Genomic DNA, 24197 nt, shown 5'->3' on the forward strand with positions numbered 1-24197 from the left:
AGACAAAGAGCAAGAAAACCACAGTCTGGAAATCATGCTTATATACGAGCTGTTTAAAAACTGCTTCTGCAAAAATGAGATGTAGTAAAACCTCAAGAATAATTAACTGGTAAAATGCACTCATCTTGACTTTTATTGGCATAATAGTCCATGGGCAACATGTGAGTAGTCAGCAGCATGAAACAAAGGCACAAAGCCATTCAAGTAGATGAAGTTTGTGTAAACTCTGGAGATGAGGCAGCTCAATGTATAGCACACACACACACACACACACACACACACACACACACACACACACACACACACACACACACACACACACACACACACACACACACACACACACACACACACGCAAACACACTCACTCACTCACTCACTCACTCACTCACTCACTCACACACAGACACACACGCACTAGTGGAGGAGGTCATCTTCATAGTATCCCGAAGATGAGGTCTGGCTGCAAGAGGACAAAATTATTTGAGAGCTCATGACAGTGACATGTTAACAAGAAAACTCAAACGCTTCAGTCCGTCACTCACGCGCTGCAGGAGGTGCCGTCCCGTGAAAGAGCGGGAGTCTGGAGGCCGGCCATCTTGTCCCACCGCCTTGCAGCGTAGAAAACCATAGAGGTTGGCCGCTTGGAGGGAAATGCTAGCCACGATCAGATACTGGGTGAGAAAGACGGAAGGATAAGATCGATTGGGACACATGTTTTAATGATGTTAGATGTTATGCAAGAGACGTGTGTCTCACCAGCCACTTCATCTTCAGGGAGAACAGGCAGGTGAAGAAGAACACCGTCCAGATGAGAGGACAGATGATTAAACCCAGCCAGAATATCCTCTCCTCTATCTCGGTCCCAGTGTTGTTTCCCCGGGAGGTCTGGACAAACTCCACACACACACACACACACACACACACAAACACACACACAGACACACACACACACACACACACACACATGCAACAGCCCATGTTAAACAACCCCCCTCCAAATGCTCCTCCAAGTTCCAAATGGCACAGGACAATGACAGGGTCTCACTTTTTTGGCCTCAAACACCCAGAGGCTCCTTCCATCCTCGTCGATCTGATTCCACCAGCGCAGGCCCACCAGCAACCTGCCAGTCACATTCTGACACAACACAGGGCAGACAAAGACCGTGCATAACAGGGCGAGACAGGGGGTGGGGGGGAAGAGGGATTCATGGCTGATGTACAGACAGTTGGTCGCTTATACCTTGACGGACCAGAAGTCAAAAGAAAGCAGAGTTATGATCAGGACGAAACACGAGGCAAAGTTCTTGCTGATCCAGTCACAGAGCAGATAGGCCACGATGGCAAGCACCCGGAAGAACAGGTGGAAGAAGGAGGCCACCGGGTGTCTGCAGTCAGATACATGAAAGAGAAGAAGGGAAGATGAAGGGAGCAGCAGACGGGACGCATCTTTGTTGTACAGCAAACAAATTAAAGAGCAATTCAAGAGATAATATGTGCTAATATATAATCACATTTATATATGCAAGTCATTTACTTCAGTTTGAGTCTGTCTATTGATTCATCGTCATCTTACTTTATTTCATCTTTTTCACTTATCTTCTGTGCTTTTTACTGTTGTTTTATTGTGCCATATAGAAAGAAAAATTACAGAACTTATATAACGGAAAAAAGCCATATTAATGAGTATGATTTATTACTGAGTTTCATTAGATTCTAACAAGTTTCCAATGATTTGAGCCAAATTTAAAACACAAAATTCAAAAGCTATTGACTGCCATTTGTCAGCGGTGGAGACAGACATTTAATTAAGTAAAGTACCACATTCACTTTTCCACTTGAGTAAAAGTAAGTTATTTTATATGTTTCAAGTCAAATGTCACATGTCAAGATAATTAAATAAAAGGTAAGTATCATAATCATAAAAATAAATGGAAAGGCTGTAAACCCTCCCATCCTTGAATTCAAAATTAGCCAAAATTATTCATCATCCATTAAGTTTCTCTCCTAAAGTCCGAACAAATTGTTTGAAGTCATGTCCGAGTCCATTTCTTTTCAAATCAGTTCTTGTGTAGTAGTTGGGTAAGTTTACATTTCTAAATCACAGAGATTGAAACAGAATTACTCTTGGGAAAGTACAGTACTTGCTAAGGTACTTGTCGTGTGTAGCCTATTGCCTAATGCAACACTTCATCATAAACTGTGCCCGCTGTTTATTCTGTGTAATAGAATAGAATAGTAATACAGATATATAGGTCATATAGATAGATAGATAGATAGATATACTAGAAGTATGTGCTAATGTAGATATTGACAACACAGATATTTTAAGTATAAGGTGATTGAAAGACACAGGTAACTGAGGCAGAGTATTAAAGCTAATTGAAAATACAAATTTAAAGAACATAACTGAAGCTACACAAGGTTTTTGTCATATTACTACAGAATGGTGCAGATGATGCAACTGGAAACACTTCTATTGTCATATTTACTAACCACTGGTCCACTGGTCTCTTCTGAATCCTGAATTCTGACTTTCACTATTTCTCCTGTGATGTTAAAATTTTGGGTAAACTGAATCTGACCGTGATATGGACTTTTAATTGCGCTGAATTCCAATTTTTCTGAAATATTGAATGAATGTGTTTTTATATGTTGATGTGTACCCGTAGATTTGTCTGTGTAACTGTTTGTTTGATGGAGACTTTGATAGTGTTGTACATGTTTTTGTATTTGGTGTGTTTCATTGTTTACCTGACTGCAAAAATAAGCTAAATCTGGCATAAATCCTCTCTTCTCATTTTGAGTGTAGCGTTTTTGTGCATTGTCATTGTTTAATAAAGAATAAATAATCCAACATAAAAATCATTGAAATGCAGATATTTGCTGATATATGTCAGAGTGTAAAAGTGAAATGTACCTAAAGTACTTAACAACAGTAACGAAGTATATGTACTCTCTCCCATGCTGTTTATATATATATATAGAACCGTCTCCTGCGTCGCACCTCATCATGACTGCGCCTCCTCGCGTCCTCTCCTGCTCGTTCAGCTCCACATCCTCCGTCTCATCCGCCATCGTCTGACGAGGACACAACACACAGCACCGGGAGGAACCTCAGTGTCTCGGGTTCTGTGTAACCCAAGGCTCAGCTGGACCAAGAGACAGATGTGTTCCAGGAGCGCTGACAGATGTATGATGCTGCTCTGAGGTGCAGGAAACTCGGTGTCACAGTGAAATGAGACCGACTCAAACAATCTTCTCTGTCACTGTTTGTGGTAGCAACAGATCCGAAGTCACTCATTGGGAATGTGAGTGGATCGGTGGAGTGTTTCTTGGGCAGTGCAGAGGTAGTGGCAGAGGTCATTGATGTAAAAAAAAATAGACCAATATAGGTTTTGATGAAAGATACAAACCAAAAAGAGATTTAAAAGAGTCGACCACGGCAGGACTCGAACCTGCAATCCCCTGATTCGAAGTCAGATGCCTTATCCATTAGGCCACGCGGCCGTGTATCATACGCAGGGTTCAAAGTCAATTTGAAACAATCATTGGTCAAAATCATATATAACAGAAACGATATGTGCTCATTTATTTATCTAATATATAAAGGTATATTATCCAGATTCGAAGAAGGCTACAGTGGTTGTGTTGCCCCACTGTTCCACCCACTCAATCGCTTTGCCGGGTCGCAGTCATCCACTCCGCTGGGAGGCGCTAGCGCCCCGTCTTGCCTGTGTTGTTGCTGCTTCCACGCTGAAGGAACATGCTCCTCGTCTGTGCAGCGATTTAAAAACATGTTTCAATAAATTCACTTCAACTTTAGACCAGACAACACATAGACAAGGTGAGATGCCTTTGGTTTGCTTTTGTTTAGCTAACAGACTTAGCTAGATATTCAGTTTGGCTATCCAGCTAGCATCAGTCACTGTTAGTAAACATTAAGGTGAACATGCATTAGCAGGCTAGTTGTATCTTCATTTAGCTGAATAATAAAGCTAACTATTTGTATTGGTTTACTATAGTTGTTAAGGTAACGTTAATCTTAACAGTTGCTTTCAGTCGTGTTAATGGTTAATGTTCAAGCTGGGTATTAACTTTGTAGTGGTTGAAGACAAGTAAAAGCATTGACATACATACATTTAACTCTATAGCACAAAGAGATAAACATCACACAATCATTTTTGTATAATTGGATTAGACCAGGATCATTAAGACATTTAACAATCGAGAAATAGCAATTCTACACATCACAATATAAGTTAATGTCTTATTGATTTGTATAAACATTAGATCCATGTATTCCCTTCGCTTCAAATATATTATTTCACTTTGTGCCTTTAATGAAATCCAGGCCTATCTAAGAATTGCCTTGTCGTATTGCTGATGTTGTTTCGATGTCTTCCAGCTCCAGTGTGACGTCCTCATGAGGTGATGCTGCGTGTGTCCCGCCGTCCCCTGCATCAGTCTCTGGTCTGTCTGCGATGGACGTGCTCACGCTCCCGCTTCTGCACCAGGCCTGGCTCCCTCCAGGGCGAGGACTCCACAGAGACCCGCCTGAATCCCCTCAAAATTCAGATGCTGTCAAAGAACCTCCATGAGCAGATCTTCCGAGGCCTGGAACCAGAATACGGAGAGGAGGACGTGGAGCGCGGCGTGAAACACTTGCAGAAGCACCAGCTGTGGGGGAAAGAAACGTCACTGTTGCCCGACGTGGAGCTGAAACTGGATCAGATGTTTGGGGAAAATATCGATGAGCACTTTCGAATCCTGGCTCAGAATCAGAGTCTCCCCTACCTCGTGGCTGCCATCGAGCTGCAGCAGGCCGAGCTCCCCCCCATGCCACAGGAATGGAAGTGGGAGGTTGGCTGGACACGCTACGGGCCCGGGGGGGAGAGTCAGAAGGTGGATTTCCCCGATGAGTCTGCGCTGGTGTTTGATGTGGAGGTGTGCGTGACGGAGGGACGGTGTCCTACGCTGGCTACTGCCGTGTCTCCCACTAACTGGTGAGGGAGAAGGAGAATGGGATGATTGTGTTTAGGAGAGAAATGCACCTCCTTGCTTTAACTATTCATTTTTCAAACGTGGAAATTGTGTTTGCTCTTGATTTCTCACTTGCCAGGTATTCCTGGTGCAGTAAGCGTCTGATTGAAGAGCGGTACTCCTGGTCAAACCAGTTGACCCTCGCTGACCTCATACCTCTTGAGACACCTATGAACTCTGCCTATCCTCCGGGGGGCCAGTGGAAGCACCGGCTCGTAGTGGGCCACCATGTCAGCTTTGACCGATCTTTCATTAAGGAGCAATACTTACTAAAGGTTAGTATTCAGAGGATGGTGATGGTATTTTTTATCCTTTCAACTCTTTTCACCACAGCGTTTTCAACCCTTCCTCTTGGTTGGATCTTTGTTGAATTCTTCACATTATTAAATAGCTAGTCTGTAACTTTTCTGACATCGAAGTTAAAACATTTTAGATAGATAGATAGATAAATATTAGGGTTAAAAGAATAAAAACACAAACACAAGATAAATAGGTAGATAAGGTGCAGTGGCAAGATGATGGTAATAGTACTGATGATATGATGGTAATGTTATTGTTAGACAGTATATAAAAATAGTACAGTATATATAGTATATAATATAACATAATATATATGATTTATATATGATAGTAATTATACCAATATAATAGCAGTATATAGTAATAATGGCCGCAACAGTATATATAATAATAATAGTAAATGTAATAATAATAACATGTACACATGTATAAATATGTGTATATAGACTTATATATACAAAGAATATACAGAGAGTATGATATAATATGATATATAGTAGAGGTATAAATATCAGTATTTGACTATACAATAGATAATATAAGAGTGTAAGAATATGTAGACAGAGTGTGCAAAAGCAATATTATTGTATAAAATGATATATAATATCAATATGGTTTATATTAACACATATCACATATGATGTGAAGTAAGTGTATGTGGAGCGGAGTGTTGTACAGGGTACTCTAGAAAATACTTTCTCTCCTGAAGAGTTCAAAGGTGCGCTTCATGGACACCATGAGCCTTCACATGGCTATATCAGGACTGACTGGGTTCCAGCGCACACTATGGATGGCCAACAAGCTGGGAAAGAGGAGGGGTCTTCAGGGGGTCAAGGACCATATGAAGAAAACTGGACAGAAAAAGCAGGGTTCAATGGTTTGTCTTTTTCTCACCACAGTTTTCTGTTCAAGTATTTACATCAGCAAAAGTCAGTGTTGCTTGATTTGTTTCCTTTTTTTTTTGTTTGCACTTCAGCTTGGCTCCTGGGACTGGGTGAATTTTGGCAGCATTAATAACCTTGCTGATGTCCATGCACTGTACGTGGGCGGGCCGCCGCTGCAGAAGGAGGCCAGAGAGATCTTTGTGAAGGGCAGCATGATGGATGTCAGGAGCAGCTTCCAGGTCAGAGGTTCATGGCACGTCGTGTCAGGCTGTCAGTAATCATAACCTAAATGTATTCACATTATAAGAACCTGTGAAATGACTTGCATTCATAATGAGGCACCGGTTGGAAGATAGATTTGCCTTTGCTGACCTCTACAGGAGTTGATGCAGTATTGCGCAATGGATGTTCAGGCCACCCATCAAGTCTTCTCCGAGCAGCTGCCCCTGTTCATGGAGAGGTCAGTACAAACACATACACAATGATTGTGTGTTTGTTAAGGAAGCAAAACACACTGATTTTCTGTTCACAATTCTGCATAATAATCTGGTCTCCACTGTCATTTTATAAGGTGTCCTCATCCAGTGACGTTTGCAGGGATGCTGGAAATGGGTGTGAGCTACCTTCCTGTCAATCAGAACTGGGATCGGTACATTGAAGATTCTCAAGACGTTTACGAAGAGCTCCAGAGAGAGATGAAGAAGACTCTGATGACTCTAGCTGATGATGCCTGCCAGCTGCTGCAGGACGACAGGTGAAAAGAAAAATCTGTTTACCACCATTTTTGTAGCACATGCAATTTTGTCCATTACTGTATGACTAGGTAAGATCAGAAAGCAGGAAAGACTGTTGTGTAATCTATAGAGCCAAAATCCATGGGATTTGTCTTTAGAGGTAAAATATAAAGTCTCCTCTGAAAAGAATATCTTAAATATCATCACTTAAGATATAAAGAAGACCCCTGGCTCTGGGATCTCGAGTGGGATGTGCAGGAGTTCAAACTGAAGAAAGTACCAGTCAGAAAGAAGAAACAAGTGAAAGAAACTGTTGAAGCACAAGTTGTTAGTCCTCCTGCAGAATCGGAAGAAGGTAAGGAGCTCAAATCATGAATATTAAACTCTCTTTCTTTAAGACGGCTGTTTTGAGTTGAAATATTATAACAACATGGCCAAAAAGGGTTGAAATTGAGACATGTGGTGATTTGATTGGATTAGATCCAGGCCCACCGTCTGAAGAGGAGGTGGAGGACTCTTTCCCCGGCAGGCTGGCTGTAGAGAGGCTGAAGGAAACGGTGAATCAACTTCCTAAGAGAAGGCAACATCTGCCTGGACATCCAGGGTAAGATCACTCTCTAACACCAGAGAGCCATCCACTGCTTTTTAGAGGGTTTTCTGTTTTGACACCTATAGCAAACCGGTACATCTCCTTCTTTACGGCTACTTTAGATGGTATCGTAAGCTGTGTGAGAAGATGTCTGAGGGGGCCAGCTGGTCGCCTGGAGCCGGCCTGATCAGTCTGCAGATGAGACTGACGCCTAAGCTGATGGGTCTGACATGGGATGGTTTCCCTCTACATTACACAGAGAAACACGGGTGGGGCTATCTGGTACCGGGACGCAGGGATAACCTTCACTCTCAGGAGGAAGATGAGGATGACGCAGGGCCTGTGTGCCCGCACAGGTAGTCCATACACTGCTCCTGTTACGCCTGGATGTTTCTGTTCATTATTTATTCTTGGATTTAAAGGAGGATGTGCAAATTAAATCATTGTTTTGCTCCACAGAGCTATTGAGAGCGTTTACAGGGACCATTGTGAGCAGAACAGCAAAGACCAGCCTGAGTGTCTGGACTCCTCCCTATCAGATGACCTCATGATGACGGACAGCGCAGTGTGGGCAAAGGTGCGTAAAAAAATAGGGGCACAAAATTTGAAATTCTCTAAAGTCGGTATTGATGCTATTTCCAGTCACTGTTCAGGCCAACAGGCTCAGAAATGATAGAATATGTGTCATGACGGAGAACTATTTCTTAACCTCTTCTTAAGGTGGAGGAGTTAAGTTCCCTGGAAAGTTTGATGGACGAAGATGGAGTCAGAACGACAAGGACCAAAAACACAGTGAGTGACTTGATCTGTCTTATGTACAGGTGCTTAATGCATAACACTATGATGTCCTGTTAATTATTTGTAGCCACTCCTTTTGTTTTGTTCAGTTGGAACTGCACTACCTTCTTTAACATTGTCGTGTGACATACTTGATATTCTGTGTCAACCACAGTCCCAGGAACCACATTACGTCCCAGAGAATAGTCGGTGCGATTATCACCATGGAAACGGGCCCCACAATGATGTAGATATCCCAGGGTGCTGGTTTTTCAAATTGCCTCACAAGGTAAAGTGAAGTTTCCGTTTTTTAACTTGCACTGGCTCATAGTCACTCCACCGAGCTACTTTCATAATCTCACAGAACATTTTGGTTTCAGGACGGCAACCAAAACAATGTCGGCAGTCCTTTCTCGAAGGACTTTCTGGCCAAGATGGAGGATGGAACTCTCAGGGCAGGACGGAGTGGATCCAATGCTACACGGGCGCTGGAGATCAACAAAATGATGTCCTTCTGGAGGAATGCCCATAAACGTATCAGGTACACGTCAGATTTCATTGTAACCATATTCATCTTTTAGCGCGATCACAGGCGAGCTCTGTTAACGATGACGTTGCATTTATTGGGTTCCCCTCACAGCTCTCAGATGGTGCTGTGGTTGCGAAAAGGAGAGCTTCCTCGTACTGTCATCAGGTTTGTCTGGTGTATCAATTACAACTATTGATCTTGATCTGCCAAATAGTGGTGTGATGGGGGTGGGGAGGTCATTGTATATAAAAAAAAACTATCTGTCTCCCATAGACACAAGGAGTTTGATGACGAGGGCCAGTATGGTGCCATATTACCTCAGGTCGTCACCGCGGGAACGGTAACACGTCGAGCCGTGGAGCCGACGTGGCTGACGGCCAGTAACGCACGGGTAAGAGATACTCCAGGAAGAGTCTGAGGGGATGGACTCAGCTGAAAGCTTGGACTAAACTGTGTTTTATCAGTCAGTAGAGGAATATCTGTGTGCCGACTGTATTTTGTGTCCACAGCGGGACCGGGTGGGCAGTGAGCTGAAGGCCATGGTGCAGGTGCCTCCTGGGTACCACCTGGTGGGAGCAGACGTGGACTCTCAGGAGCTGTGGATTGCTGCTGTGCTCGGAGAGGCTCACTTCGCCGGCCTGCACGGTGAGATCTGTCCCCGTCAACTCTTGTTTAGTTCTTCTTTTGTTTAAAAAAACACATTACTGAATATGTAAAATGCAATTTATATTTCATGTCTTGGTGTTAACATACAGCAACAAAATCTGTCATTAACGGTGCTGTTTTTATGTCTCTCCGGGGTTCAGGTTGCACAGCGTTTGGCTGGATGACCCTTCAGGGAAAGAAGAGCCAGGGCACGGACCTGCACAGCCGCATCGCTGATGCTGTGGGAATCAGCAGGGAGCACGCCAAGGTGTTCAACTACGGACGCATCTATGGTGCAGGGCAACCTTTTGCCGAGAGGCTGCTGATGCAGTTCAACCACCGCCTCAGTCAGACAGAAGCTGTCAGCAAAGCCAGGCAGATGTATGCCATGACAAAGGGAATACGCAGGTATACATCACTGATTAATTCATTGTGTTTTCATCTTTCTATTTTTACCTCTAGGTTTAGTTGTTTGTTTAAATCATAAACTGTATGTAATAAAGCTGGATGACCAGTCTCCGCCATCCAGAGTCTGCACATTAGTGATCAGGGGATGAATTTGCGGTATCGAGGTCCCACAGATACTGGTGCGCTCGGCCAGTTGCGAGTCAGTTTCAGCTGTCGGTCAGCAGAATCAGAATCAGAATTCTTTTAATTGCCAAGTATATTTGCACATACAGGAAATTGCCTTGGTGTGGTTGGTGCACATAAATAACAATCAGACATTAAACAACAATATATATATATAAATATATATAAAACAATATAAAACGAAACAATAATGTCATGACGTTTCAAGCAGTTCTTATAGCATCAAATAAGTAATTAATGAAAAATTTACTGTCAAAATTGTGTAATGAGAACTAACCTGAAATGTCAGAACTAATCTGTGAGAAAACAATATTTAACTTGACTTTTAAGTTTGATCCATGTCCCATCTGCTAACATGGAGGAGGCTGGGTTTGTGAGCTATACGGCAGCCAGCTCCCAGGGGGCGAGTTTTGTTGTAAATGGGACATTTTGTTTGTTTGTATATATATATAAATATTACTACTTTGTTAATGGATTTTCATGTAAACAGTTATAGTGACACAATTATGGCCTAAGTAAGTTATTTGAATGTTTGTATTTTTTGTCAGATATGGTCTGTCCGAGGATGGCGAGTGGCTGGTCAATGAACTGGACATAGAGGTGGAGAGGGAGGAAGATGGAAGCGTCACTTTGCAGGAGTTGCGCAGGATCAGTCGACTGGCCGCAAAGAGGTGAGAGGAGCAGCCAGAGTGTCACAGGCAAACTTGTTAAGAGCCACAACATATTCTACATTCGTTGTTTTCCCCTTCCTCTCCTCCTCATGCCCCTCAGCACTCGGAGGAAGAGGTGGGACATTGTTGGGAAACGTCTGTGGGCTGGAGGAACTGAGTCGGACATGTTCAACAAGCTGGAGAGTATAGCTCACTCAGCACAGCCAGCCACTCCGGTTCTCGGCTGCAGGATTAGCAGAGCTCTGGAGCCCGAGGCAGTCAAGGATGAGGTGAGACACGCCAACTTAAATCCAATCAACCTGCTTGTTTTGCAAAGGTCAACGTCACGCCGGGTTCAAAAACCTTTATTAGTATGAGGAGATCCATATTTTGACAGTCCACACCAAATTGGCAAAACCCGTTGAAGACAATCAGCATTCAAACGTGCAATAAGTGTTTAATTGTATAAATTGTTTATAGAGAAATCTACACCAAAGCTTTTCATTATATTCATATATGTCTTGTGTATTTTTTCATGAAATACATAATGTGAGGTCTGTTCTTCCTGGAAACATTTGTGGCCTGAATGACAAAACAATCCCACGACTTTGTGCTGTTGCTGCCACGACTCTTTCTTCTATCAGTTCATCACCAGCAGAGTGAACTGGGTGGTCCAGAGCTCAGCAGTGGACTACCTGCACCTGATGCTGGTGGCCATGAAGTGGCTCTTTGAGGAGTACAACATCGACGGCCGCTTCTGCATCAGCATCCACGACGAGGTGCGGTACCTGGTCCGCAGTGAAGACCGGTACCGAGCAGCACTGGCACTGCAGATCACCAACCTGCTCACCAGGTCAGCTCACAGAGTTGTATTTATTCTTCTCTGTAGAAAGGGGGCAAATAACCTGACAGCTTTTCTGAACATGTGCGTTTGTTTTCCAGGAGTGCGTTTGCTCACGCGCTGGGTATGCAGGACCTTCCCCAGTCAGTAGCTTTCTTCAGCGCTGTTGACATTGACCAGTGTCTGAGGAAGGAGGTCAACATGGACTGTGACACCCCCTCTAACCCCACAGGTCTGGAACGCAGATACGGTCTGCCACCCGGTGAGTTCTTCACACCGTCATCCATCTCTATCTTCTTTTTATTCCTGTAGTCTGAGGCATGGACAATTAGCCCATAGAATTACTAAATGCCCAAGTATGTCCACATCCGGGTTTGGGAGTTTTCTTGTGTTGACAACTTAGATTTGCACCATCTACGTGCCTGTAATTGTGGAAAACATCCGACTTGAATCGGGTTTGGACTGAAAGCTGCAGGTAAATAGAGTATTGTTCTTAGCCGCTGCTCTGTGTCCATTGTTGAGGTACACAATAACTCTATAGTAGGATTGTAATATTAATCGGGAGGTTATCTCCTGATCCGTCATAAGGATCAACAATAATATCTCTGCAAAATAAGAGACAATCTAAGGCTTCAGTGTTCAGAAGATGATTTCCCATCATATGATAGTAACATTGAAGAGAATGACATCATGCAAAGTTAAAAAGGTTTTTTCAAAGTATTTCCGTATCATATACACTTAAAGCTTAAGGGAACAACCTGTGCATAACAACTGCCAGTGTTTTTTATCTGGGATTCCTGCAATGCTTGGTACAGTCTATGTAAGACACACTGAAAAACTGACTATAAAATTAAATTAAGAGAATTAGGAAGAAAATAGTATTTATTTTAAATCAGCACATTATAAAGTTTGGCTGGAAGTCTCTTTAGGATACAGTCATGTGTATGGGAAACTATAGATCCTCTGTTAGTGTAGCCAAAGCACAGATGAAGTGAAGTATCATATAGTTAAAACTGTTCTGAACCGATTGTGAACTGTATCTTAACAACAGAGCAGCTTATTCACCATGAAACTAGACAGGAAGTCAAATCTCACAATAGCATCAAATAAATAAACAACATACAGAATTCTTTTGAATCACATGAACACCAACATGTTGTCTTTCCACAGGTGAAGCCTTGGACATCTATGAAATCCTCAACATCACTAAAGGCTCCCTGAACAAAGACAGGTAGCACTTTGTGGACCTCACTCCTGTTCAGAGCAGCTGCTCACAACCGTTCTTCAGCAGGTTAAACTCCAGCTCAGTGAGGAACGTGGAGACGAGTGTGTCCAACCGAGGAGCTTCTGAGGGGCCGGCTCACTGTTTTCTCTTCTTCTGTTTGGGTTCTGGTGTCTCCTCTGTGTCCTGTGACTCCGTGGGCTGAAAGAAGAACAGACACAGTCAACTTACCGAACAAAAGGCTGCTTATGTTCAAGTTAATTGCAGAATATTGCATGTGGAGAAACGTCTTTCGGTGCTTCCAGTGTGAGAGGGAACTTGCCTCCTGGGTGTCGTCCTGCTCCTGCAGCGCTGCGTCCACAGTAGTAGCAATGATGCGGAAATCTCTGGAGGTGCTCAGCTTCATGTACTGCATCAGATTTACCTGGACATCAAACCCACAGACGTTAGTGAAACACTGTACACACGTGACCCGACTGATGGAACTGCACCGACAGTTCTAATTTTCTCAGTTTTTACTTTTTGTATTTTGAGTATTTCAGCTCAACGGACCTTTGATTTCTTTGAGAGTGTGATGAGATATTTCTCGTACTGTTCGATGCTGAAGATCAAATCAGGGATGGCCTTGGTCTCTCGCAGAAGTTTTGCCTGCCAAAGGAAAATAAAAAGATCTTTACATGTAAATTTATTGTTGTTAAACTCAATCACAATCTCATCAGCTCCCCAGTTATAGGAGATAAATGTCCTTACAGAACCAGCGACGTTGGTTTCATTCCTTTTCTTTTTCTTCTTGTCATCTCCACCAATAACTTCACCGCTCTAACAGGGAAAACACAATATGTTTACATCAACACAAGGTAAAAAATGTCAAATCGATAACAGGAAGACATCACAGGCAGTCAGATCATTATGAGCAACCTTTTGATCCTGTTCAGACTTGAGATTAATATCTGTCCTGAGTGATCCGATCACATGTGGTCACTCAGACAACGTTTGAAGGTGGTTAGGGATGAGTGGAACACAAATACATCTAAGGACGAAAAACCTACTCAGCTGACGTCCTCTGATCTAGTTCCGCACTGACCATCACATAGTGATTTCAATTTTTTTTAAATGGTTAAAGCTTACTCCATAGAGCTGTGCAGAAACACACAAATACACTGACAAAGGACTCATCTGTTTCCTCAGACTGGGTAAAAACATAATTTGGTTTTAGCGAACACATAGTAGATGATTATGAGACCCATTTTAATGCCATGTGTGAACAGGGCTGTCCTCTTGTGATCAGATCTCCCAGGGTGAATCTCAACCTCAGGTCTGAACAGGACATTGGTCTGAATCCAGCTGTAGTACCTGCACATATGTGATGAAAGAGTAGCACTGTGGTGTTAGGTGTGAGCCCGACAGTTTGACCTGCACAGAAAACATTAAGATTAGCTTGATGTCAGAAATACTAGAAGATTCAAACCATGACACAATAAACCAGGACTCACCAGCTTCTCGAAGCGCGCAGGGAGCAAACCATGCTGGGTGGTGCAAACCTGAATGTACTGAAACAAATAGATGGAGACGAGGTAAATGTCACATTTCGGTAAACTGCACACACACTGAGAATCACAGAGTGGACAAATACGCACATATTTGACCAGGGTGGTGAGGATGGTGTACGTGCGACGCATTTCTCTCAGCAGTGTGATGGTGCAGGTGCCAGAGAGCAGAGCCGTCTGGACCAGCTCGTTCAATGCGGTCAGAAGAGTCCCGAGCTGCAGCGTCACCGCTTTCTCTATCGGATCCTGCTGACCTTCAGTCTGGGTGGCTTCACCTACACAACAAAGCATTAGTGTTGTAATATGTAACTGACAGAGATGCATTTCTTCCCTCATCTCCATTTAACTCTAACCATTATTACAAGTGAGGGTCACTGGGAGAGGAATCTTACCGGAGTCTGATTTGTCAGAGGTCGTCTGGCTCTTCCTTCTGGTGATCAGCCACTCCACCTCATCGAGCACCCTGTCCACCTGAGACAGGACCAGCAGCTGGGGACATACATTAACATGATGAATGAGAGCAACACTACGTCACAATGACTCTGCAAGATCGGTGTTGCAGGAGAAGGTCACTTACCGCTGCTGTTGTCGCAGTCTTTATGTTGACGATGGCATAATGAGACTGTTTCTCTACCTCCACGTCCTGATCATAGAGAAGGAAAAGGTAAAGACAGGTGACAAGTTAATTCGGCCTGAATTGTTTGTTTACCGCATTAATTTACTGTTCAAAGTATAAATATGCGTGTTAAAGACCAAATGATGACTGCTTACAGAAGAAAACTATAAGTTGATTTAAAAAAATATTTAACAATATTCTGAAATGTGGCACTTTTCCCTTATAACCATATGTTTGCATTAAATAAAGATGGACGACGTGTCTCCACTTCCTCCCACTCTCCAGAAATGAGGCCAAAATATCCCAGACACGAATGCTGCGATCTTTAAATTTAAATATATTGCTGTACAATGTAATCAATTACATATGCATGAAGTTGAAGGTATCATCGCACTAATTTTGCGTCACCTGATCGATATCGCCCAGCTGGCTGTGGATGTCTTGGCAGAGCTCAAGCAACAGGCTCACAGGACTCTTATAGAGAACATGTAGGTTGAAGAGAAGAGAGAGCAGCCCCTTGGAGAAAGCAGCATCCTCTAAATAAGGAAAGAAGAACCACACATCAGAAAAAAACCTCCATGTGCATAAAACTGACACAGAGTTCTCACGCAACTCACCGAAACTGGTCTCCTTGCAGATTTTCACAGTCCACGTGATCATCTGAACAAACTGTTGATGCAAATGTGTTTTAGTGAAACTGGTGCTGCTGCATTTGTTCTACAAAGAGCACATGAGAGTTCACCAACCTGTTGGGAGGAGGGTTTCAGCTGGTGGGAGAGCACGCTCAAGATGCTGACCAGCAGCTGAGCCTCTTTGCTGTTGAAGTCCTCCTCTCCTCCGCTTAACTGAGTGAACAGCGCTCTCTGGTGATGGGAAAGAAAGTTTATTGATGATAATGAGGTTTAAATCGACCTTTAAAATGATGGAGAAATAGCAAATACATCCCGAAGAATTACAGCACAATCGCACCTGAAACTGTCGGATGTAAAAGAAGTTCATCTCTGTAACGTCGCCATCGTCTTGCTGTTGATCGTCTTCTGCAATTTCTGCAAGAAACACAAAATATGATGAATTCCTGCATTATATTCAGGTGTAAAACTTGAAATGCGTAAATTTCACAATTGAAAACGGTAAGATCCTGACCCATGTTGGTGAGGAGCTGGGCCATCTTGTGTGGGTAGCGCTGCTGGCAGGTTGTGAAGATCCTGAGCAGCCCTTCCAGACACAGAAGAGACAGGCTGCAGCGCTTCTCCTTCTTCCCCGCCTCCTCCACCACGCTGGGGATGTTGGTGTAACGCCACATCAGCACGCTGAGGAGACATTTAGACAGATCTGATCAATTAAACAAAACCAGGAACATAAAGTAAATCTTGCTTTTATGACAAGCCATTCCAACCTTGTCATGTCACAGAGGAAGCGGAAAGTCCGGTCCGTGTTCTGTCCATCTGGGCCGTCTGTGTGGCCAGTTTCCTCCAACTGCTGGATCTTCTGCAAGGCTACACATGCCGCATAGCGCAGAAATTCTCCACTAGAGCGCAGCACTGAGAGAGCCTCCTCTCGGCTCTGAGTACTGTCTCTGAAAGAAAATCAATATCTGTAAGATCTGTTTCAGCAGCACTCCAGTAACTTTTAATTTTCTAATGTCTTGGCATTATTAGCACTAATCTTGCTTAAATGTACATTTAACATATTTTTGGAAATTAGTTTTATGACTTTTAGTATTTGTAACTTTTTGCTCTTCAAGTTTGCTGAGTGCTTTTGATGTCAGAGCAACAATCAAAACAAATATGATAAGAGCATTTACCTGAAAAGCACAGTGAGGAGAGTTGATACGAATCCCAGAGAGAGTAAACTTCGGGGGGTCTTGTGTGAGGGCACTCGAACTTTTCCAGATTTCTCCTTCAAAATCTCAGAAAGCTTGTGGTAGCGGTCAAACAGCTGCAAGAGTTCCTCAAAGTGACTTTTACTGCGACACAGAGAGGCAAATATTAAGATATTCTGTGTGAATACGCTACACAGTATCAGCGGCAGACAAAGGGGGGTGGTTACCTGTAGTTGGCTTTGATGAAGTTGTACTCCATGAGAACTTCATACACTCCCATCACCAGCACTGCATAGATGTTATTCTTCACCCCCACACTGGAACCGATGGAGAACTCTGCCGACTTGTCCTAATCAACATAGAGAGGGAATACGATATCAGATGATGCTTCCAGGGACAAGTACAGAAGTGAGGAACACTGGAAAAGGAGAATGTGGATTAATGAATTCCTAAGAGACAGAGGACAGATGCTCACTTGCTTCCTGAGATCACATCTCATACAAGGATTTCTGTATTTTCTTCAGCCAGACAGATCATTTCATTAGAATTACAGACTCTTAGTGATTCTAATCTTAAAGATTTGGTCACTAAAACACATTCAATAAGATCAGTGTTACTCATGCTGATGCTGGAAAAGTTTGACAGATCTAGACCAGATATTGTTGGAATCTAAAATTTTGAAAAGCATCCAGTGTACATCCATTTTTAATACGGTGTTCAGAAAACACACCAGTTCAAAGTCCTCCAGTTCGCTCTTGATCATGCGTTTCGTCATGCTCTCGAGGATCGTCTGTAGTTCAGACAGGTATCCTTCCTCCTCCTCCTCTTCATCGCTGTCATCAGCGTGGGGATTGGCTGATCGACGCATGCTCTGCAGACACAGCAGGCAGTGTACAGTGCAGCTCACCAGATGGCCCTGAGAAGGAACACACGCTATTTATAGAAAAGACATTAACACAACGACATCTTCACAGTGCACCAGTAGCACCGAATTGCATTAATGCTGCAGTGCGGACAGATTACCAGTGGCTCCTGGAGGAAGACCTGGTCTCCATGAGCTGTGATGCATGGCTCCAGCTTCACCGGGGGCAGGAGGTCTTGTTCTGACTCATAGCACCGCCCCAGCTAAGGATACACAGACATGACAGCCCCCACATTCATGTCGATAAGATTACAAATAGGCTATTATATCTCACAGACTGCACTTAATAAGAACTGAATATACACACTTACCTGTGAGAACAGTGTCTGCATGATGGAGCTTGCAAGCTGAGAGTTGCGACGGAGAACATCGTAGAATCCCTGAAATAAGCGAGGATTTGTCTTTAAAAGTTGTTGAAGCTTTTGCAGTTGTAAGATGTGTATAAAAAGATACTGTGGGAAAATGTTTTTTTGTGACTTATATGTGGTGGTACAGAAAAGTGATCTCTGACCTCATAAAGCATAAGCCGCACATCCGCCTGCTGGCCCAGGCAGCGCCGCAGGCTGCTGAGGATCTCCAGACAGAACGCTTCGTTGGCAGCTGAGTTGTAACGTGAATGAACATCCACTTGGACCTATTCAAGGGAAGATACAGAATATTTGATGGACTGTTTATAAAATTGGAAATATTTTCTCACGTGCGTATACGTAAAGTCCACATGAGCAGTCTGTACCTGGCTGGAGGAGATCGCCTGGCTACACTGGCTCGACGACAAGCTGCCCAACACCTTGAAGTTCTTGAGCAGCAACAAGAAGCCAGTGACTGCAGACTTCCTGCCGTCCAGCTGGCTGGTAGAGACAATTCGTTTACAGAGGAGGAAGTTATCTTCAGGGGTTAAACTCCGTTAAGCATTCAAATGCATTAACCAAAGCATGAATTATAAAATTTACTGATAAACCTCATTTGATTAAGAACACATTACTACACACCTGGAGAACATGGCCTTGCGCAGAACTAGAATCAAAGAGTCTTTCAAGGACATGCTGACCTTGAGCAGCGGCTGCGAGTACACAGAGAAAAAGAGCGTTGAATAAAGAGACAGAAGCTTCTATAAAATATAACATTTTGTATGAGTGTGTTTTAGGCACCTGAACAGCTTTTAGTAGACCCTGAACTGTGGCTAAGGGCAGGTATGACAGGTGGTCGAATGTCTCTGTCACCTTGGACGACGACTCCAGGAGGATCATGGGAGCAGAGATCACGATGTCAGAGAAAAGATCTGATGATATAAAGAAACATGATAAATACAATCTCATCATTAACCAGAAATACTAGACACTTGTGCACATCTGAAATCTGGGACCAACATTTGAAGGTTGTATTACCTAAGTAATGATTGACAGGCGAGGCTGTCTTTGTGACCAGTCGATTTAAAACCTGCTCCAGTATCTCACCTCTGATAGGCTCGTGCATCTTTCAAAAAAGAAAACACATCCTCCAGTGAGCATATTATACACGTGAAACATCATTTGCATTGTGATAATGCAATAAAAAAAGACAAAGTTACCTTGAAGCCTTGGAGAAGCACCTGACCTCCCAGTTTGCATGCCTGCTGATTTGGGGTCCTGGCTACGGTAGAAGACCCCTCTGAAATCTTCCCAAATGGACCGGGTTTGGGTCCAAATGTGTCCATGAGGAAAAACCCCAGCTGCACCAAACCCTGGGTCACATGATCCCACCCAAACACGCTGCACATGTGGAAGAGAGGATTTTCTTAAAATGTCTATCATTATATATGTGATATGTTGATCGGATTAAAAGATGCCTTGGTGTTCTGACCTGTTCTTGACTGTGTCCAGTATCATTCGAGCTACACTGCAGTGTCCAGGCAGGACGTCCTGCAGGAACTTTGACCCCTGCTGCAGCTGCTCGTCCTTGAAGCTCTTGATGATCGCCCCCTTCAAAAGGTCAAACACCTACACAAACCAGTGAAGGGAGAAAGAAATATGAGTGGACAGAAGAGATAAAATCTAATATGGATCAAACAAGTATAGGGGGAAACCAATATTCTCACCTGCTCTTCGTAGCGTTGGATACGTGCGACTGAGAGCATCAGTGCAGCACTGAAAGGACACAGCTCGCCATATGACGTCTGCAGAAAGGCAATTTAAGATTTGTTGGCATGTTCAACAGGGTTTATTAAAAAAAGTATATTAATTCATTTCAGATACATAAAGTCCAAAATAACCTTAAAGCTTTTGAGGAATTCTCTCCCGAGGTCATGGTCCAGTCGTATAGAAAAGACGATGTGGAGGATGGCGGTGCCCTCCACGTGTCGTAACTGGTCCTGAGGAATGGACAGAACCTCTAGATCCAGGCTCCTGAGGAACAAACAGTGAAAATTAACAATCTGTAAATGGAGATTAGGATGTTTGCTTCTGAATAAATGTGGAATTTGTCACTTGTCAGTGTATTAGCTACTCACTCTCCATGTTTTTGCTCTTTCTCCTGGTGAATGTCTTGCTCCTTAAAATATCCGATGATTCCATCCAGGATCTGTTTCTTACCACCCTAACACACACATGGCAGGCATTTAGATCTTCAAAACAAAAGAGAATATGGAAAATGAACATGCTGTACACACATGCACACCTTTGCAGACAGAAGCAGCAGCTGGTAAACCAGCGGTGGAATCTCCTGCAGATCCAGTTTAGTGAACATTCGCAGTACTTTCTCCACCAGGAACTGCAGCTCCTCTGGTGACAGGGGCACATCCCTACAATGAGCACAAAAACAAAAACACAGCCGACTAGTTCCAATGTCTCTCCAAGAGGAGGCACAAGATAACAATAAGAACTTATGTACCACTGTGATATATTTGTGTAATCAAGAGAAGATAATGATAAAGCAATACAGCAGTCAGCGGTGTTACCTGAACATGGTTGTCAGGTGGATAACACACTGTGGGTCCCATCTGCATGAAAGGAAAGTGTTTGAGTTGAAAAGGACACGAACATCAACAGCAAATCACTGCCTAAAAACTCAGACGTGTACCTGCTTGAGCATAGACTGTTGATCAGCTGCTTCTTGTATTCCTCACCACTGAGTTCACCTAAAATTAACAAGGAACCACAAGAGACTTATTGTCGTTTATCATTTTCACCATACAAATGACACAACCACAATTATTATACACTAAATACCAAAGTTACTAGGGCAAACTTGCATGTACCTTTGCCAAAAGACAAGGAATCACAGGCTGCAAGGGCAGTCAGCACTGTAGGAAAAAGCTCCAGCGATTTCCCACTACCCATTTTTCCCACCTTAATGGCTTCAACAAAAAGAGCCGCCAGTTGTGCAAGGGAGGGTCCGGACAGTGTATGAGTCTGTGTGTAACATTTAAAAAGACAAAACAGGAATTATAAAGTACCAGTTTATGGCATATATGGTGTGCAGTCATTACAAAGGAAAGGTAAACACATCCTAGAGAATGTGGTCACGTAACAGCAGCAAAGGGGACAGTAAAACTATAAAAATATAAAAATGAGAAAATACCAAAAATATGAATAATATATACATTATAAACAGAATAAACACTATGTGAACAGAATATACAGTGTAATAGGATTGTACATATATAGTTAATGGGTATTGCAGTTCAATTTGTATTAATTAAGAGATGTGTCTAAGCTTCTTTAATCTTTATCCTAACATGTTGCTGCCCTATAACTGAGGAACCATGATTATTATGAAGAGACGCTACTTGGACTGGTTTTCTGGATAAATAAATAATCTGCCTTGTATCATAATCAGGCCTTTTGTTATTTTGTGTGTGTGTGTGTGTGTTATTTTATTTACCTCAAGCATCAGCAGTCCAATGATATCAGCCGCCACCTCGGTCTGAAGGTCCCCGGACTCACACAGGGGGATGCAGTGCTGATAAACAAGAAGTTTGCGGTTTGATCCCTCAGTGGAACTGGAAGGAGAGCCTAAAGAAACAGAGCATGCACTTTGGGATGTGGGTATTTTTTTTTTTATATAACATCTATTTTATTGCATTATTTGCACTTATTTGACTGACACTGGTGGGAGAGGTGAAAGGGCCTGAGACTGTTAGAAGATGTATTAAATGCACCAAGTGTGTATCACAAACAAAACCAATTCACTCATTCTAACATCTCTAATGCTCTTTAACTATGATGAAGATGTACTCTCACCTTCAAATATACCTTTAACTGTGATGAAGATGTACACTCACCTTCAAATATACCTTTAACTGTGATGAAGATGTACTCTCACCTTCAAATACACCTTTAACTATGATGTAGATGTACACTCACCTTCAAATATAACTTTAGCTATGATGAAGATGAACACTCACCTTCAAATACACCTTTAACTATGATGAAGATGTACACTCACCTTCAAATATAACTTTAACTATGATGAAGATGTACTCTCACCTTCAAATATACCTTTAACTATGATGTAGATGTACACTCACCTTCAAATATACCTTTAACTATGATGAAGATCTACACTCACCTTCAATTTATACCTTTAACTATGATGAAGATGTACACTCACCTTCAAATATAACTTTAACTATGATGTAGATGTACTCTCACATTCAAATACACCTTTACATATGATGTAGATGTACACTCACCTTCAAATATACCTTTAACTATGATGTAGATGTACACTCACCTTCAAATATACCTTTAACTATGATGAAGATGTACACTCACCTTCAAATATAACTTTAAATATGATGTAGATGTACACTCACCTTCAAATATAACTTTAACTATGATGAAGATGAACACTCACCTTCAAATACACCTTTAACTATGATGAAGATGTACACTCACCTTCAAATATACCTTTAACTATGATGAAGATGTACTCTCACCTTCAAATATACCTTTAACTATGATGTAGATGTACACTCACCTTCAAATATACCTTTAACTATGATGAAGATCTACACTCACCTTCAATTTATACCTTTAACTATGATGAAGATGAACACTCAACTTCAAATATAACTTTAACTATGATGTAGATGTACACTCACCTTCAAATACACCTTAAACTATGATGAAGATGTACTCTCACCTTCAAATATACCTTTAACTATGATGAAGATGTACTCTCACATTCAAATACACCTTTAACTATGATGTGGATGAACACTCACCTTCAAATACACCTTTAACTATGATGTAGATGTACACTCACCTTCAATTTATACCTTTAACTATGATGAAGATGTACACTCACCTTCAAATATACCTTTAACTATGATGAAGATGTACTCTCACCTTCAAATATACCTTTAAATATGATGTAGATGTACACTCACCTTCAAATATACCTTTAACTATGGCCCCGACCATCTTCCCCTTCAATGCGCTGCTGGTGATCACTTTGATTAACTAGAAAGCAGATAGCACAGATGTCAGTGTTTCCAATGTGGTTTTTTTTGCACATTGCAGGATGGGATTTAGAAACGTAGGCATGGACATCAGCTACCTGGTCATCTTTGAGGGAGGACAGGTACTTCTCAAGTTCAGCGGCACTGCCTCCATCTGACAGGGAGACTATTCTGTCCACGAAAGCCTTCATGGCGGTCGACCTGAGACATAGAGGACAGACAGACAGTAAACACCGCTTGTTGTCACACTAAGCTTGTCACTACGTGGTTGTTTGTTAAACCGGAAGCACAAAGGAAACGTTCACCTCCACTTGTCTGCGGTTCCTGCAGAACTAACTCTGGTTTAACTTCGGTGAACTAGTCTGAATCGTGGCTTCGCTTTCTGACGCTTTCATAATATTTACCGAAGTTCCCGCCAGGCAGTCACTTCCGGGTTTGCTTCCCGGTTGCCACATCCGTCCGAAAGTATCCCGCAACCACAGTGTTTACACTCCAGTTACCTTCCACTGTGTGTTATAATACATGCAGTACCATGATATATGTTCTCATGGGACTTTAATAATCCATCACAACCAAGACATGTTGTCATCCCGTTAACTGCGCACATCAAGTGTGTATTTATTTTCTGGGTTGCCATGTTCGCTGCTTATACGCGACTTTGGTTTGCTTATTCAGATCATCCAGCAGCAGGCGCATGGAAATCACTGGTTTGGATTTGATTTGATTTTTTCAGGTCACAATTGTATGGAAGCCCATTTCCGGCACTGGCATGAAGAAAAACAATTTTTATATCTCATAAAAATGAGATATTAAGTCAGAATTATGATATACGATCTCATTATAATGACATACTAAGTCATAATTATGATATACAATCTCATAATTATGAGATGCTATGTCATAATTATGAGATATTAAGTCATAATAATGAGATACTATCTCATAATAATGAGATGCTAAGTCATAATTATGATATACAATCTCATAATAATGAGATACTAAGTCATAATCATGAGATACACATTTTTTTCCTCTTCATGCCAGT

At 42.4% G+C, this 24197-nt stretch overlaps 3 protein-coding genes and 1 non-coding gene across 4 annotated transcripts; 1 reads left to right on the plus strand and 3 right to left on the minus strand.

Annotated features, from left to right (window-relative positions):
- Positions 1–436: 436 nt before the first annotated feature.
- On the minus strand, positions 437–3799 carry LOC133009132 (Golgi apparatus membrane protein TVP23 homolog A-like). The gene is made up of 7 exons (XM_061076541.1): positions 3686–3799; positions 3008–3081; positions 1244–1388; positions 1049–1138; positions 760–888; positions 546–674; positions 437–463 (listed from the first exon to the last, which is right to left on the minus strand). The coding sequence occupies exons 1-7, from the start codon at positions 3797–3799 to the stop codon at positions 437–439; spliced, it is 708 nt and encodes a 235-aa protein (XP_060932524.1).
- Positions 3438–3510, minus strand: trnar-ucg (transfer RNA arginine (anticodon UCG)). The gene has a single exon. It is a non-coding gene; the product is annotated as a tRNA-Arg (tRNA).
- polg (polymerase (DNA directed), gamma) lies at positions 3778–13555 on the plus strand. Its single transcript, XM_061077057.1, has 23 exons — positions 3778–3847; positions 4409–5006; positions 5123–5318; positions 6053–6220; positions 6320–6466; positions 6608–6687; positions 6799–6981; positions 7174–7316; positions 7442–7565; positions 7673–7906; positions 8010–8127; positions 8271–8342; positions 8503–8616; positions 8708–8868; positions 8968–9021; positions 9130–9247; positions 9366–9501; positions 9663–9909; positions 10641–10763; positions 10864–11032; positions 11387–11595; positions 11685–11845; positions 12754–13555. Exons 2-23 carry the CDS (start codon positions 4435–4437, stop codon positions 12816–12818), a joined length of 3594 nt encoding a protein of 1197 aa, XP_060933040.1. The 5' UTR covers positions 3778–3847; positions 4409–4434; the 3' UTR covers positions 12819–13555.
- Positions 12448–23507, minus strand: fanci (FA complementation group I). The gene is made up of 38 exons (XM_061077056.1): positions 23458–23507; positions 23251–23353; positions 23081–23153; positions 21571–21701; positions 20945–21098; positions 20767–20824; positions 20645–20686; positions 20365–20488; positions 20198–20283; positions 19961–20093; positions 19787–19864; positions 19552–19688; positions 19280–19460; positions 19098–19185; positions 18861–18991; positions 18702–18772; positions 18446–18560; positions 18224–18346; positions 18024–18092; positions 17814–17915; positions 17521–17706; positions 17018–17139; positions 16773–16934; positions 16365–16544; positions 16112–16278; positions 15938–16014; positions 15715–15831; positions 15586–15637; positions 15377–15504; positions 14930–14995; positions 14745–14841; positions 14443–14627; positions 14299–14355; positions 14159–14218; positions 13556–13624; positions 13358–13453; positions 13128–13229; positions 12448–13006 (listed from the first exon to the last, which is right to left on the minus strand). Exons 2-38 carry the CDS (start codon positions 23341–23343, stop codon positions 12944–12946), a joined length of 3975 nt encoding a protein of 1324 aa, XP_060933039.1. The 5' UTR covers positions 23344–23353; positions 23458–23507; the 3' UTR covers positions 12448–12943.
- Between the last annotated feature and the right edge of the window lie 690 nt (positions 23508–24197).

Source organism: Limanda limanda, chromosome 8 (genome assembly GCF_963576545.1).
Source record: "Limanda limanda chromosome 8, fLimLim1.1, whole genome shotgun sequence".
NCBI lineage: Eukaryota > Metazoa > Chordata > Actinopteri > Pleuronectiformes > Pleuronectidae > Limanda > Limanda limanda.